This window comes from Nothobranchius furzeri, chromosome 7 (assembly GCF_043380555.1).
Source record: "Nothobranchius furzeri strain GRZ-AD chromosome 7, NfurGRZ-RIMD1, whole genome shotgun sequence".
Classification (NCBI taxonomy): domain Eukaryota; kingdom Metazoa; phylum Chordata; class Actinopteri; order Cyprinodontiformes; family Nothobranchiidae; genus Nothobranchius; species Nothobranchius furzeri.
In genome coordinates this window covers 50,954,047-50,971,546 of record NC_091747.1, presented here as the reverse complement: position 1 = coordinate 50,971,546, position 17,500 = coordinate 50,954,047, and the positions used below count along the sequence as shown (strand labels likewise).

The 17,500-nt window shown below is 42.7% G+C and overlaps 1 protein-coding gene across 6 annotated transcripts in view; it reads left to right on the top strand.

The window, feature by feature from the left end:
• atp8a2 (ATPase phospholipid transporting 8A2) overlaps positions 1 to 17,500 on the top strand; it is a 64,114-nt gene that overhangs the window by 32,689 nt on the left and 13,925 nt on the right. For all 6 annotated transcript variants that reach the window (XM_054751183.2, XM_054751181.2, XM_070553368.1 and 3 more), the window contains 2 exons: positions 4,515 to 4,687; positions 16,147 to 16,330. In XM_054751183.2, coding sequence (XP_054607158.2) covers positions 4,515 to 4,687; positions 16,147 to 16,330 — 357 coding nt within the window. The remainder of the gene's footprint in view (positions 1 to 4,514; positions 4,688 to 16,146; positions 16,331 to 17,500) is intronic.

Genomic DNA, 17,500 nt, shown 5'->3' with positions numbered 1-17,500 from the left:
AAAAATGAATGAAAATGAGTACATGCACCACATTTACAGTACACACACACACACACACACACACACACACACACACACACACACACACACACACACACACACACTTACGCAAAGCACATCCATACTGTGTGAGTTTCAGAATTCTGACAACCTGTAGTCGACTTCAATCCTTTAATTATGTTTTGTTCTCCTTTTGTCCCTGTTTTTTGTTTTTTTTTGGGGGGGTGCAAACAGAAATTCCGGAATACTAAGCAAAACAAAGCCTCAGGCTGAGAAAACAAAAGAGCAAGGAATTTTTGGGAAGTGCTGGGACACAAAGGGTATGCATGTGCGCATGGCTATTTGGCAAGAAGAAGAGCAGCTGCTTTATTCATACGATAGTGTTCCATAGAAGTGTGTGTGCACGTGAGCGCGTGCGTTTACTGCCTTGTGTCCTTTTGGCTCTGATATGTGCACACAGATGGGTCAGCTCTGTGTGGGCCGCTGGTCAGATGGATGCCAATAACCCAGTGTGGTCCTGTCTAATTATTTGGTCCGGTATAAATACTGGCTGCGTGTTTACGGGTCCATGTTAGTGCAAACCGTTACTTTTAGGGGATCTCATTTCGCATTGTTGCTGTGTTTATAATGATAACATGATTTATTCCACATGAAACAAAGAGAACTGGTAGAGTGACAGAGCTGCTTGTTGATGCAGTTTTTAACAAATGTTGCATTAAACCATTAAAAGTGCTAACTGCTTTTTAATTTTAGAACTTTTTTAGTTTTCTATTATTCTAAAGCTCTGATATGTCTGTTTTTAGATGATTCCTATTTATGTAAAAATATACAACAGTTTAATAACCGAATTAAACTTTTGCATTTTTCCAAAACAGCAAAACTTTGAACCTTTTAGGTAAAACTCTCCAGGATTCTGCAACATTAACAATAACATTAGTGATTAATAATAAAAGTGACTTATTTACACCAGATTCTAGCCTAGGATGGTTGGTTCCACTCCTCAAAACACTAAATTGTGTCTAAAAGTAGAACAATTTTGCAAGAACGTGCTTCATTTTTTTAATTGACCTTTTGCTGAAAGATTTCAAATAACTAATGGCATTCCTTGCTGATTATTGCTAGTTCAAACTTGCCAATTTGCTATGATGCATTCATGAAACCACAGACTAAATCAAATTTGTGGTCGCTTGCTGACAAGTTTGTCCTAGAAAAAGAAATTCTTGCTGCATTTTTGAGTCATTTTGACCCGAATTTGCCCCTTTTTTTAATCTCAGTTTCTCTTTAATCAGCTAATGCTTCAGAGTCCTAAAGATTTAAATGAGACCTAAGGTAAATAAGAACTTTGGTCAGTGTAATAACAAAATGAATTCAGGTGTGTGTGTGTGTGTGTGTTTGTGGGGGGAGAAGCAGGGTGGTGGTTAGCTTGTAGCGTGTCTGCTTCTCCACATGGAATTCATTATATCCCCGCTGGATGTTTGTTTTCTCTATTAATCCCTGTTCCTCTATTATCAAGAGCTCCATCAAAATGGCCCTGCAGGCGGGCTGGCATTTACACACACACACACACACGCACGCGCGCACGCACGCGCGCACTTTCACGCTTTGCATGATACATTTAGCCCATCCACAACAGTCATTCACCACATTCATCTTTCTTTTCTCCTTCCTGTTGTCTGTTTGTACTTTCTTTTTTTTTCCAATTCAGCACATTCAGGGAAGATTTGAGATTTAACCCCCCTTCTCCCCCCAAGGACATCCCAGCATCAGATGATGTCTAGAGCAGTGTTTCCCAACCATGGTCCTCAGGGACCACGGTCCTACATGTTTTCAATGTCTCTGCTTCAGCACACCTGACTTGCATTGACTCCTCAGGAGGACATCAAGTGCTGCAGATACTGGTTAATCGCTCATTCATTTAAGTCAGGTGTGTGGCAGCAGGGAAACACTGGTGTTTAAAAGGGCAACATGGAAAACATGCAGGACGGTGGTCCCTGAGGACCAGGGTTGGGAAACACTGGTCTAGACTAGCAACTGTGGACTTTATATTGGCAGCCCTAATCGTTTGGGGGTACACACAAGCAAATCGTTTCCCCCAGATTAAAGCCGACCGTGCAACCATGAACGTATGCCTTCCATTTGCTGTCGGTAGTGTTGACCTTTCACCACTTGTGTTTTGATGTGTGTGATTTAAATTTTCACCACTTTGTGATGCAACAAAATCCCCACCAAAACCAGAAAATGTGATTGGTGTAAACATCCACTGCCACATCAGTCACTAACCTAGTATCCTAGAGTTTAAAGCCACATTTACCTTGTTCTTGTCGAGTATAGAGCTCCGGGGGTTGACGTCACTTCTCCCGGCATGCAACAGTTCAAATTGAAACGGCGCCATATTGGCATGCAGAAGCCGGCAGCTGGACTATTTGTTGTTAGAAAACTCAATCAAACGGGAAATATGGTAGATTCCTGTTGTGCCCCAGGATGCAGAACAGACGCGGACGACATAAGGAATGAGCCATCTACAGGATTCCCCAAGATCCAGAGCGCCGCAAACGTTGGATCATTATAATAAAACGTGCTAGTGACCGGGCGAAAATGAAACTGTGAGATCCAGAGAGTAAAGGTTTTCACTTATGCAGCGACCGATTCATATCAGGTACTTAAACCAACGTTTCCTCAACTGTGTATGGTATTTATTTGAAATGCTTTTATTATGATTCTTAGTGGGCTTCCTAAACTTATTTTGGCGTGGCTTTTTCTGTCTTACTCATAGCAACAAGTAACCATCACGTAAAACGTTGCCTCGTGAGTTCTGCATGCTGCTGTTTACGTGTTTTATGATCATAGCACTTAACCGGCTAAGCTGTATTTAATTTTTAAGCAATGGTTGATCATTTGTCAGATCACACATAAAAAGCACTTTGGATTGCTATTATCTGTCTCACCGAGACTACTTACGTGTAAATCTGTTATTTGTCCATCCATCCATCCATTTTCATCCGCGTATCCGGAGTCGGGTTGCAGGGGCAGTAGCGTGACTTCCCTCTCCCCAGCCGCCGGAGCCAGCTCCTCCGGGTAAATCCCAAGGGGTTCCCCGGTCAGGTCCGGTGTTGTGCCGATAAGATGTCCGCTCCAACAGATTCTGGCATTTTTAAAAAGTATCCCAGGGGCACGGTAAGGGTCGGAGATGTTTAGTCTATTTAATTTCTGACTATATAAAACGATTTCTTCGGTTTTAAAGTGTGAAGTAAACTCCGACGAAGTAAAATCCAAGCGGATCCCGTTCATGTTCATGGTTACATCCGTGTTTGTTTACCTTTTTTGCATGCCAAAATGGCGTCCACTAACTGAGAGTCACGTGGGGTCCGGAGCTCTATAGGCAGCTTGGGGTGACTACTAGAGCATACCAAAAAATTTGCACCATCTCCAACCTGCTTTCCTATGTAAATTAGTAATGATGCATTGGCCACGAAAAACCTGGTTGTTCAGAGAAAAGCTGGTCACAAGTTTAGGCACACCACCTTAAGTCTGCATGTCCAAACTTACTTTAAAGCTTCAATAGCAAATTTGGTAAACAAGCTAGCTTAAAACATGTTTTTTCTTAATGTTCTAACATAGTATAGCTATAAATATATTGTGGAGTATATATATTTTTGTCTAAAAACCTCTGCCAGTAACATGGCTTGGACGAAAGCAACCATGGGACCATCTGGTCATCGGTCTTGCCAAACTGCTGCACTTCCCTGGGTCCTGTATTGATTACACACTCACGTATTTGGCAACAGAACACCACTGGTGTGAGAGGTTCTCCGCTCAATATCAGAAGGAGAAACCTCTGGCTGCTACTATTTCAGCTCTAGGACAAACTACCAGAGTCCCAAAAAGAAAATCACCATTTGAGTCACGGACAACTAAAGATGTTCAGACCTAGAAAATCGTGACTGGTGTTTAGCGCTGTCTCGTTTCATCTGGTAATGCAGGTTCCCGGTTCTCAGGGAAGATACATGAGGGGAGGTGTGAGTGTTCCTTGACGTGTTGATCTGCTATAGCAGCTTTAACGTCGACTAAATAAGTGTTTGGGTGCAGTAATACTGACTGTAGAACAACGCTACCCCAAGCTCCTGCTAACGTCTTAGTTGGATGAGAGGAAATAAACAAAGAAGCATGTTGGAGCACCAATCATGCTGCAGGGTGTTCTAGAATTTCCAGACTGTGAACGAATGCCTGATGGATCCGCAGCTTGTGGTCTTTTCTCATTTGCCACCAAACCTACAACCAGCCCGACACCCATCAGCCTTTCCATTGTAGGACTTTATTATGGGGTTGAGTTTGGCCGTTTATCATGTCTCCTGGGCCATTTTGAGCCCCAACAGAGATCAATATGTTATAAAGATGCTCAAAGAACAATTTCTAATTGTAAATTAACCGCTCTTAAGATGGCTTAAAATCACATTCCTTTTGTTTGAAATTGAAATTCTCTCCTTTTTTCCCCCTGTGCTTTTGTTTTCTTGCAGGCAACTCGTGCCACGCTCACAGCTCACTGTTCAACCCTCGGCGATTCCCTGAGAAAAGAAAACGATCTCGCTCTGATCATCGACGGCCAAACGCTGAAATACGCCCTGTCCTTCGAGCTCCGCCAGGCCTTCCTCGACTTAGCATTGTCCTGCAAAGCTGTAATCTGCTGTCGGTAAGAATGAATCCGTCATCCTCCACATTCGTAAAGAAAGCTTTTAGCTGGGTTGGGCATACTTTAAAATAAACTGATCTTCTGATCTTCCTGGGATGCATCTGATAATCTCATCATGTGGAACGTGGCTGCATTTTAAAACTGTGGCGATCCATTAAAAATGCATTCTTACCTAAATCAAGCATCAGTGTGGGAAAGCTTGTGTGAATACTTTGGGTTTGTATTTCCCCAACATGTTTTTTTAAGAAAACAAGCCCATTAACAACTCATGTAACCTATAAAGGCAAAAATGCACACACTTAAACAAATAGCGGGCGAAGGGCACCGCATACAGAGTGAGTCTGTCTTTGTTGTGTGCATGTTAACGAGAGAAAGCGAAGTGAGGATGGTAAAACTGTGTCCTGGTTACCCCGCAGGAGCATATTAATGAAACTAACTGCTGCTTGACTCCTCTACCTCTCATGCAGACTCAGTCGCTGATTCAAAGTGGGTCAAGGCTCACTGCTTGTGCTTTTTAATCTTGTTCCAGTCAAAACCCGTTGAATGTTTAACAAAAGAGTTTCCACTCACGTTTGTGTACTTGTGTGTGTTTTTGTGTAGCCAGGAGGGACGTAACCAAGTTTGTCTTGCGTATCCCAGCCATATCCGGACTCGGGTCTCACAGGCCTTGCAAACAGCCTCCAGCTTCCTCTCCTCTATCTTTTCTTCATGCATCTCTCTTCATCCTCTGTTTGCTTGCACACATGACTTATTTCAAGCATTAAAATTTAAAGACCATGTTTTCCTTCTGATCTTGGCTTTGGAACATAGAGGGATGTCATCCTCTTCTACATAAAAATAAAAATCAGAAACCTGCAATCCTTATCAGATTTATGAAGAGAAAACACAAGAAAGAACTGCTTAAACAAGGAAGGAAGCTGAAGGGAACCAATGTACATATAAATGAACACCTAATCAAGAAAAATGCAGACATTGCAAGGCAAGCGAGACTTCTGAGAAAGCAAAAGAAAATACAGTCAATATGGACTTCAAACTGTAAGGTATTCATTAAACTGAATGGGTCTCCAGAGCAGGCAAAGATTCTCATCATTAAGGAACTAACAGAACTAGAAAAATACAAGTGATAATTGTGCATATAAAACAAGTTTACAAACTGTGGTTAAGTTCATCAGAATTTATGCTTCCAAACTTATTTTGGATACTGTAAAAACAACATGGATAACTCTGTTTGATATTGGTCTTGAGTCAAACTGGCAAAAATCACTCAACTGAAATGGATACAGATGATAAAATATATGATATTGATAATAAAATAAATGGAAACTTATATGAATTAAACATAAGTTGTGATTATATTGGAGAAGAACAATTGAACTGTGGGAGAATGACTAAGGACACAATGTCACTTATCCACATTAATAGTAGGAGCTTATTTCCTAAGTTATTAATTATCAAAGATTATTTAAATAAATTCAAAAACAAATTTAGTGTGATTGCTATAACAGAGACTTGGCTCAAAGATGATGTGATGGATAAAGTACAAATGGAAGGGTATGAACTTTATTTTGTAAATAGAAAAATAAAAGAGGTGGTGGGGTTGCCCTGTACATTAAATCAGATCTAAAATGTAAACTAGTTAAGGAAATGGCAATGATGGAAGATAATGTTATGGAAATTGTAACAGTAGAAATCTGCAATGAAGCTGCTAAAAATACTTTAATTAGTTGTATTTATAGAGCACCAGGATCATGTATTGGGACATTTAATGAAAAAATTATTGAAATAGTTGATCACATTAAATACAAAACATTATTTCTATGTGGGGACTTTAATATTAATTTAGAGCATGAGGCTGGACAGATAACTAAGGATTTTGCAGATTCACTGTATAGTGTAGGTTTATTTCCCTGATAAACAAGCCAACTAGAATTACATCTCGGACTGCAACAATCATTGATAATATATTCACTAACAATAAGGATGATGTCAGGAAAACAGGGATATTAATGACGGAACAACTGGCCTGTGTGTAGGTGCTTGTGTTTATGCAGAATGTAACTACAGATGCACCAGTTGTAGTTTTTGGAACCAATTTTAGTTTCCAAGTTTTGTACGAGTCTTATGATTTTTGACTAAGAATAAAAATATCAAGCAGACTTTATATATTTTACACCTACAATAAAATAAATCTGATTATAATTATATTTTAAGTGTCACTCACTCACTCACTCACTCACTCACTCACTCACTCACTCTCACTCTGCCGGGCTAAAAAAATGTCGCCACCAAACTAAAGGTCACACTCTAATATTTCATTGGGCCACCTTTAGCTTTCATTACAGCACACATTGTCAGTAGCATTGTTTCGATAAGCTTCTGCAATGTCACCAGGTTTATTTCCGTCCAGTGTTGCATTAATGTTTCACCAAGATCTTGCACTAATGATGGTATTCACCGCTGCACATAGCCTTCTCCAGCACATCCCAATGATTCTCAATGGGGTTAAGGTCTGGACTCTGTGGTGGCCAATCAATGTGTGAAAGTGATGTCCCATACTCCCTGAACCAGTCATTCATTATCTGAGCCCGATGAATCCTGGTATTGTCATCTTAGAATATGGCCGTGCCATCAGGGAAGATGGAATAACCTGGTCTTTCAGTATATTCAGGTAGTCAGCTGACCTCATTCTTGGAGCACATCCTGTTACTGAACCTAGACCTGACCAACTCCAGCGACCCCAGATCATAGCACTGCCCCCACAGGCTTGTACAGTAGGCGCTAGGCATGATGGGTGCTTCACTTCATCTGCCTCTCTTATTACCCTGATGCACCATCACTCTGGAACAGGGTCCATCAGGACTCATCAGACCAGTTTTTAATAATGTGTTTTTTTCTACCAGGCCGTGTATTTATTATGGCCATGACCCATAGATGGTGACCAGTCTTGAATCAGAATCAAACAGGACCAATCAGAGCAACGAACAACGTGACACATTCATAGACAATAAATCAGTCAATGGGGCAGTTTAAAAGAAAAAGAAGTGCCACCATCTGCACATGCTTCAGAAGAGGAGCCCAAGTCTTAATTCAACCAAAGTTGAGGGCAAAGCCATTTCAAGCAAGTGCTGTTCCCAAGCCACTGCCATATTTTCTGCTTGGCACTGTCACAGCTCAACAGTCATTTGCCATAATGGTACTAAGCCCTCCCACCATTGCGCTGTGTGGCCTAAACGTATGCCTAGTTTATGCATCTGCATCAGCTCCACAAGGGAGAGACGCACACACACTGACAGACATTTTACTCTCTGACTTCTACGTCTCCAGGAAAGGGTTGCAAAGCAATTCCCCTTCAGGACAACAGAGGGCGTAGCACTGTTCTGTGGTATCCTGTCATATATCCGGTCCAAGATGGTGCATTTACTATTGTGTTTATATTGTGTTTTTGTATTTCAGAGACATTTTAACACTGATAAAATCTGTCCCTCATTCTCCTCCACCTCCTCATGCGCTCGCCACCTCTAAACCCACGTTTACTGTCGTTTCTGTCCACAAATAAAACGCTTTTCGCAAGGTATTCTTCAAGTTGCTCCGTGTCTGCCGCTAGATATCTTCAGCTTTCTTTGTTTTTGAGGAGGCAATGGTGGGGCTGTCGACGACAGCGGCATCTTGACCAATCACAAGCTTGCATTTTCCGTCTCGTTGGACGGGCATTTAGAAAAATGGGCTCGACTCCGTCCGTCTTTGCGAGCCTGCTGGAGAGCCCTCGCAAGAATTTGTAATGGCGTTGCATTTCTCCGTACCGACGCAGAAGCATAAACTAGGCTTTAGCCGGGCCAATCAGAATGATGGGGCGTGGCTCTTTGCTAGTGCTACAGTTTGTCTAGATTACTAAGTTACCAAATGACCGAATAGAGCCTAATGTTAATGAGTAAACGACACGTTTGTGAACTTGAAAAATTGTTGAGTTTGTTTGATTCCAGTTACCTTATCTATGACATTTTTTAAAAACCTGTATTAAATTTCTAAAATAATGATGTCTGCGATAGTTTATTTGCTTAAATCTGGGATTTTGTCGCTCTCGGTCCCTTTTTAGTTGTGACGCCTCAACACAAAACTACTACTTATGCCTGCAGAAGCATTTAGATTCATTAAGCCGAACTGTGGAGCTGCTCAGACTCCTGTTTGACTAACTGCTGGTGGTCTGATGATGAGGAACCAAACTAAATATCAAACAGCAAACAAAGATCAGATAAGATCTAATGCAGTAAATGTTGTTCAGTAATCTTTCCCTGTCATCATCCCATAAGAACCAGTGTTCTGGGAGATTGCTTTAATAAGCAGGTTTTTACACCCAGTTACTTAAAAATGAAGAATAGCCAGAGATTACAATGTTTCTCACCTTCACTGATGAGTGTGTGCGTGCTAGTGTGTGTGTCTCAGGGGGTTGTTGGGTCGAGTGTGATTGTACGCATGGGTTCCTGGCTTCACTGTGCATTTGTTTATAGGAGAGTTTGGCGGCTGCTTATTTTCTGCTCGGTTCCACCGTTGAGGAGCTCTGGGAGTCTTTCATCTTCAGAGCTCCACTTTTCTCCATCCCAGAGTCTGTTGGCGGCGTTTAGAGGCGAGGCAGAGATCAGGAGAGATTTGTGGTCAGAGGCCAAAAGACACAGGAGCTAAAGCACACACACACACACACACACACACACACACACACACACACACACACACACACACCACACACACTTCTCAGATGCAGAAACAGGAAACACACGGAGCAGAGGTTGATCCCATCCTTCCTTTAATGGCTCCAGAGAAATAGCCTGGGATCCTGTGTTAGTATAGCATTCATACAGCTAATATGAGTTTTTTTTACAGTAAACACCAAAATGGAAGCTGAATTTCAAGGGTGAGATTGTTATTTGTGTACTCATAATTGAATTTTCTCATAAAACCACCTTATGTTCCATGTGATGCCTCACGCAGCTGCTCATTATCTCGTTTTGTAATCTCGTTACCACGGCGCTGACGGAAAGACAGGGGATTTACTGTCGATGCTGTTTTCCAGGAGTTTGAATCGTCCCTGGAACATAACTTGTTCTTTCTTGGAAATTTTTATGGAACAGCAGCACTTTAGGATCCTAAACCGTCACTCGTGTGTCACTTTGAGAGTCAAAAACATTTATTATTAACATTTCATCTTTGGTTTTAAGTTAATCTGATGGTGATTATGGCAGAGTTTCTACTTAAAGTGACCATAATTTGGAGAAAAAAACAACCAAACCTGTTTTGGCTGCACTTCAGCATTTCAGCTGCAAATTTAGAGTTTTACTTTGAAAATCTAGTAAAGCGTCAGCGGAAACTAATCTCGTCATCAGGCCCTGCTCCTCTCCTGGTCTGAAACTTGTCTCCTCTGGCCAGCACGGGATATGTGGCTTAGGCGACTGGTTTCATGTCACAGACTTGGTAGTCCAGTGGTTGGAGTGCTGGGCTGACATGTGGCAGTAACTTTTTTTTCCTTTTTTAGCTACACTTGCCAGTATTGTGTTTTCAACCCTTTATTGGTAAACTGTTTAAAAAGTAAGGACTAATCTATCTTTTTTTTAAGTTATTTTATTTATGTAGCCTGTGTGAGTCCATGGGAGGTGAGCAGAGTAAATCAACTAAAATGCTGCTTTGAAATGACCAAATTCAGAAATCTTTAGAGCCACAAAGTATTTAGCAGAAAATAATTAAACTAAAATATAAAAAAATTTAAATCTGCTCCAGCTGGCTAAATAAATCACTGCTGATGCCACCAGGAGCCAAAGCGGTGTCAGGACATGACAGAACAAGATGAAAGGCAGTCCCTTTAACCTCTGGGCTATCAAGGCCAACACAACAGCGGGCTCACCTAAAATACTGTTGTAGGTGCGTTTTGTCGACCCAGGCGTGAGCGGAGCTTCACTGAAACAAACCAATTAAATTCTGGTTTTAAATTCAGGCTGAAAAAAAGAACTTGTATTTAAGATGAATAACATCTCGATTGTGCCATTTGTAATATTTAATCATGCAGTGTTTGGTAAATTGAGTGCTTTAAGAGCCCAAGATATATATTACCTCCACTTATGACCAATAAGTTGTGATACTCTATTTAAATATAAAATGTCAACCTTGCTTGGTCTTTATTGTATTTATCAGAAGATCTAGGATTTTTTCTTTAAGTAATTGTACACACTTCGTTTTGATTCAGAAAAGTTAGGTTTTTAAACGTAAGAATTTATTTTTCAATCAATTAAAATGTGACAAGTTAACTAACATTTACTGTGAGTGGATGGAACTAAGTGTGATGTATAAACCTACGTGTCAATGCGGTGTTAGTCAGAACTACCTTAGCTAGGAAAGCTGAGTTCTAGATGTAATAAAATTTGATTTGCATTAAGCTATGAAGTTGGTTGTTATCAAAGCACATCAGATGCTATCTGTCATGTCAACGTTACCCGTTCTCGGAGACCCTCGTGATAGATCCGGAATGTCGAAGTCCTCGGACTTCCAGGCGCCGAGGTCCGTAGAAGAAACTGCAGCCCCATGAAACCGGTCTTAGAGTTGGAACCGCGCATATGGTGGATTCTTAAGGAGCCTGAACAATATCAGCTTTGTTCTGCAGGAACTGTTGCTTATCAGCTTCGCAGGTGCAAAAAGGTTTTGATGACGTGTCAAAATCTTTGATGGTTAAAGGGGTTTTGCTAAAGATGGCCGGTCTGAAGCTTTCTCTAGAACTGCCGAATTACCCAGAGTGATCAAGTTTTAAGGTTTTGATGTTATGATTTGCACAGCCAATCAAAGGCTGACAGGTTTGAGAAATGTTACCAAGAATCTCAGAACACACCTTCTTTGATACCGGATGTTCTGACTGGGTAACGTAACTTTACTTGTTATGGTGTGAGTGCAAATGTTATGACCTTTGCCATATAAACATGCTGAAACACATTGTAATCATTGTAGACATAACATTCCTTTCGCACTTCAATCATTGAGCACAGATTAATGAAGCATTTCATTATAATATAATTATTATAAGTAGCAATAAACAAATGTTTATTTAATGATTATCTAGGTTATAAGTTCATATTGATTTAGGAAATAGTTCTTGATTTAGCAGCCTAGGTCGCAGGTCGATGATAGACTTTGGAGTTGTATCATCTGACCTGGGGCCGTATGTTTTGGACACCCGAGTGAAGAGAGGAGCGGAGCTGTCAGCTGATCACCACCTAGTGGTGAGTTGGATCAGATGGCAGGGGAAGATACCGCGTAGACCTGGCAGACCCAATCGCATAGTGAGGGTCTGCTGGGAACGCCTGGCAGAAGAACCTGTCAAGACGGTCTTCTACTCCCACCTCCGGCAGAGCTTTGTCCGCTCCCCGAGAGCAGTGGGGGACATTGACTCCGAGTGGGCCTTGTTCCACTCTGCAATTGTTGAGGCGGCTGTTGCTAGCTGTGGTTGCAAGGTGGCCGGTGCCAGTCGTGGTGGCAACCCGCTGGTGGACACCAGAGGTTCGGGGAGCCATCAGGCTGAAGAAGGAGGCCTACAGGGCGTAGCTGGTCTGTGGGTTTCCGGAGGCAGCAGACCGGTACCGGATAGCCAAGTGGGGTGCAGCAGTGGCAGTTGCCGAGGCAAAATCTCGGGCATGGGAGAAGTTTGGTGAGGCCATGGAGAAAGACTATCGATCGGCTCCAAAGAGGTTCTGGCAAACAGTCCGGCACCTCAGGAGAGGAAGGCATCAACTCGCTCACACTGTTTACAGTGGGGATGGGGAGCTGCTGACGTCAACTGGGGCTATAGTCGGACGGTGGAAGGAATACTTTGAGGAGCTCCTCAATCCCACCTATGCGCATTCCGAGGAGGAACCAGAGCCGGGAGACCTGGGGATGGACTGTCTAATCTCGGGGGCAGAAGTTGCTGAGGTAGTCAAACCACTACACAGTGGCGGAGCCCCGGGGGCGGATGACATTCGTCCAGGGTATCTCAAGGCTATGGATGTTGTAGGGCTGTCGTGGTTGACACGTCTCTGCAACATTTCGCGGTCATCAGGGGCAGTTCCTGTGGAGTGGCAGACCGGGGTGGTGGTCCCCATCTTTAAGAAGAGTGACCTGAGGGTGTGTTCCAGCTATAGAGGGATCGCACTCCTCAGCCTCCCTGGAAAGGTCTACTCCAAGGTACTGGAGAGGAGGGTCCGATCAATATTTGAGTCTCAGATTGAGTAGGAGCAATGTGGTTTTCGTCCTGGCCTTGGAACTGTGGACCAACTCTACACCCTTGCAAGGGTGATGGAGGGGGCATGGGAGTTTGTCCAACCAATCCACATGTGTTTTGTGGATTTGGAGAAGGCTTATGACCATGTCCCCGGGGGCACCCTGTGGGGGACGTTCCAGGAGTATGGGGTGGGTGGCTTTCTGTTAAGGGCCATTCAGTCCCTTTACCAGAGGAGCGTGAGTTTGGTCCGCATAGCCGGTAGTAAGTCGAACCTGTTCCCGGTGAGGGTTGGACTCCGCCAGGGCTGCCCTTTGTCACTGGTTCTGTTCGTTACCTTTATGGACAGAATTTCTAAGTGCAGCCATGGTGTGGAGTGTGTCGAGTTTGGTGGCAGGAGAATCTCGTCTCTGCGTTTTGCGGGATGATGTGGTCCTCCTAGCTTCATCCAGCTCTGACCTTCAGCTCTTGCTGGGCAGGTTTGCAGCTGAGTGTGAAGGGGCTGGGATGAGGATCAGCACCTCCAAATGTGAGACCATGGTTCTCCACTGGAAAAGGGTGGCTTGCCAACTCCGGGACGGAAGAGAGGTCCTACCTCAAGTGGAGGAGTTTAAGTATCTCTGAGTCTTGTTCACGAGTGAGGGTAGGAGGGATCGGGAGATCGACAGGCGGATTGGTTCGGCGTCTGCAGTGACGCGGACGCTGAGCCGATCTGTTGTGGTGAAGAGGGAGCTGAGCCAGAAAGCCAGGTTCTTGATTTACCGGTCGATCTACGTCCCAATCCTCCCCTATGGTCATGAGCTTTGGGTAATGACCAAAAGAACAAGATTGTGGATACAAGCGGCCAAAATGAGTTTCCTCTGTAGGGTGGCTGGGCTCAGCCTTAGAGATGGGGTGAGGAGCTCAGACATTCAGGAGGGACTCTGAGTAGAACCGCTGCTCCTCCAGATCGAAAGGAGTCAGTTGAGGTGGTTTGGGCATCTGGTCAGGATGCCTCCTGGACGCCTCCCCGGGGAGGTGTTTCGGACATGTCCTGCCAGCAGGAGGTCCCCGGGTCGACCCAGGACACGTTGGAGAGGTTACATCTCCAATCTGGTCCGGGAACTCCTTGGGGTCCTGCCGGAGGAGCTGGTGGAGAAGGCCAGGGAGAGGACGGTCTGGAGCTCCCTAGTTGAGATGCTGCCCCCGCGACCTGGACCCGGATAAGCGGAGGAAGACTAAGACGACGACGATTTAGCAACTGATCCGAGCTGGAGTGTTCCTTATATGGAGGCATGACCTCAAAGATGGGACCTTGAGGAGAAAATGTTATTGTTGACAATTCGTTATCTGTGTCCAGAACTGCAGGGTCTGAGTTCCAGCTGGGATGGAGGCAGGCTCATTTAAAGGGAACACATGTAGTCTTGTGTCTCCTGTTTGACCAGATGTTGAATAGATGTTGACTGGTCAAACTGTACCTAAAACTGACCATTGCTGGACGTTACAATCCTATACTGTGCCAACCTTTGCTCATAAAGGTTTAAAATAACATGATATATATAAAGAACCTTTAATACATAAAATAATACGTGTAGAACTAATAATGATCCAATTGTGAAGATTCAGAAATTTTTTTTAAGAATAATAATTAAAGCTCCCCATTGTGGGCCAACCAGTAATTTATTCACTGAGTCTTTGGAAATATTTTTTTGAGTTAAGACTAACAGTCTCCCCTCATGCATTCAGGATTTGAGAAGAAAAATATAATTTATGAGGGGTGAATATTTTTCAGAAGTTAAGTTGGAACTAATGTCAAATACAGATTTCATTTTTGGAAGTTAAACTTTTGAACAGTCTCAGTGATCAGCTGAAATTGTGTGGATCTTTGTTGTATTTAAAAGTAAATAAATAAATATTACTGGAAGAGAACATATTTAAGAACTAAAAAATAATATGAACATGGGAATGATTAAACATGAATAATTTGTTAAAATTTGTGTTATTTTGTTGTTGCTTTTTGTCTTTTCTTTGATCTTATGATGGATTTGTAAGGTGAGCTGTACGTAGGATAGGCAGTTAGCCTCGGCTTCAGCATAACTTTCTCTTTTCGGTTACAGTGATTGTAAACTCTTTGTTTTGGTGAGATATCACGTATTTAATTTATTTTATTTTATTGTATTTTTTTGTTTGTTTTTATTTTATTACAAGCAACTGAGTAAACTTTAAAATTACCACTTTTTCTTTAAAATCTGTGAAATGTTTCATCCTCTACAAGCTTCTAAATTTGCCACTGCTTCGCTGTGGGAAGTTTACCTCTCATTGTAGTCCAGGTTTTATCCCAGTCCCGGATCGGTTTCCTCACGTGCCTCCTCTTTTAATGACGAGCCTCATTCACGCTGTGTGCTGCTTTCAGACGGTACTTAAACAACTTCTTCCTAAAATCACAATATTACTGATTAGTTGTGTTTATTTATTAATTACTGATTAATGAAAAGTCTTACATGAGGTCTATTTTAAAAGATTTGTGTCTTAATGCAACAGTTTTGAGAATATTAATAGAATTATTTAATTATTTTCTACACAGGAAAAAAAACATTTTCTTACTTCTCCCTGACTATTTGCTCTTAAAATCATCAGAACTCTTAAAATCATCTCACAATAAATTACATTAGGACTTTAAGAGCAACAAGATTCCACGTGCAAAGCTCTGCCTTTAATAATTTCTGGCGTTTTTTGCGATTTTGGCACCATGTGCTGGTGCAGGACACTCTGTGTTAAAGCTAAACAGGAAACAAGCTCGTGAGATGGGTAAAATCTCCCCGGTAGCTCAGCAGAAGCAGGCTGACACTTCAGGGAGGCGTCTGTAACCGAGCCTTCTTTGGTCCTCCATTGTCAGTGAAGAGACCGAACCGGTTATTGAAAGGATATCAGTGATACAGGTCAAGAGGGTGGAGTACCCCTGGAAGCTCCCTGAACACACACACACATTCTGATGCGTGCAGCCATCCATAAATCCGTGTAAACACACACACATGCAGCAGAAATAGGGAAACCTAGCCCTGGTTACAGAACAGTGAATCATTGTTCTCTAATATTCACCGCAGAGCGATAAACGGAGCGATGCAGCATGGTGGGGAGTTCTGATCATCTCCTTTTGTCCCGATAGCTGATTGATAAATGATATGAAGCCTTTCATTTCCTCCCTCATCAGAAAGCCGCATGTTTAATAATAACTCTGTCTGTTCTCCTGCAGAGTGTCTCCACTGCAGAAGTCAGAGATCGTGGACATGGTGAAGAAACATGTGAAAGCCATAACCCTGGCCATTGGCGACGGGGCCAATGATGTGGGGATGATCCAGACGGCTCACGTTGGAGTGGGAATCAGCGGCAACGAGGGCATGCAGGCCACCAACTCCTCTGACTACTCTATTGCTCAGGTGGGATCGGACGTAGCACAAAATCATTGTTACAGGCTTTAAAAGAACTACCCTGCTGCTGATTACCTTTCACTTGATGCTGATCTTTAACCTCGGAGGAACAATTGACAGAAGGATCGTGTTGTCAGTCCGTTAGAGTTTAAACAAGTAAAAACACTAAATATTCAGCTGGTTCCTGTCCTAGTTATGTTAGGAATTATCTCATTTTGTTCTAAACATAAGAAAATTTTAGTAAAAACAAAAGTGAAGCCCTGTAAAGGTTTTGGTGTCGCTGATATTTGAACCCACAACTAGCTTAAAAGGAAGGTGACAGAGAAGTTTAGCAAAAGTGGCAAAATAAACTTTACAAAATTGGATTTTTAGGAAGTTTTGAATTTATGGGACAGGTTAGAGTGAAACGGAAATATGATGGAGGTCCTAATGAGATTTAATAATCAGTCTGAACTAGAGGTTGTATCAACTAGTCGACTTCACTGCTCTGTAGTGACTTCTTATGCCTTTCATCGACTAGTCGCTGTCACGTGATAATGACCGACAAGATGCAGTTCTCGGAAAAGACTGCAGGTGACGAGCCCCTGCGCGTTTGGAGGCGACGCGCTGTGCCAGAGCGTCGGTATCTGACGCCCGCCGTAAAATGGACATTTGACCGAATTGTGACCTTCTTGCAATTTAACCTTCCCCCCCACCCACATCCTAATCTTAACCAGCTTGCGCATGCAAAGCTCTGATTGTTGACGCGCTCCAGACATCTGCGTCCTGAGCACGGCCACAGTAACATTATCAAATTAGGTGTCGCCACCTCAAAAACAAATTTAACACGCGATCGTTCATGTCGGCTCATTTCCTTTTATGTTTTCTGTCTTTTATTTGTGCCTGATGCGTTTCGCTGCTGTGGATCGGGGCGCATCACCTGTTTTGTCCGGTGATTTCTCTTCACTGGTGCAGCCGGCGCGCACTCCGCTATATTTGTGGTTGGTAGATCTTTTAGAACTGCAGTTCAAAGGTAACTCATGAGGTGAATATATATGAACCCAGGTAGCAGTTTTTCTTTAGGATTGAGAGGAGATGCAGGAAGATAATAAACACAGGACAGAAAAATAGTCAAATAAAAACAAGTTAGTTTTTGTACCTGGTGGTTGCAACAAACAGACACCATTGAAGGTAATCAGA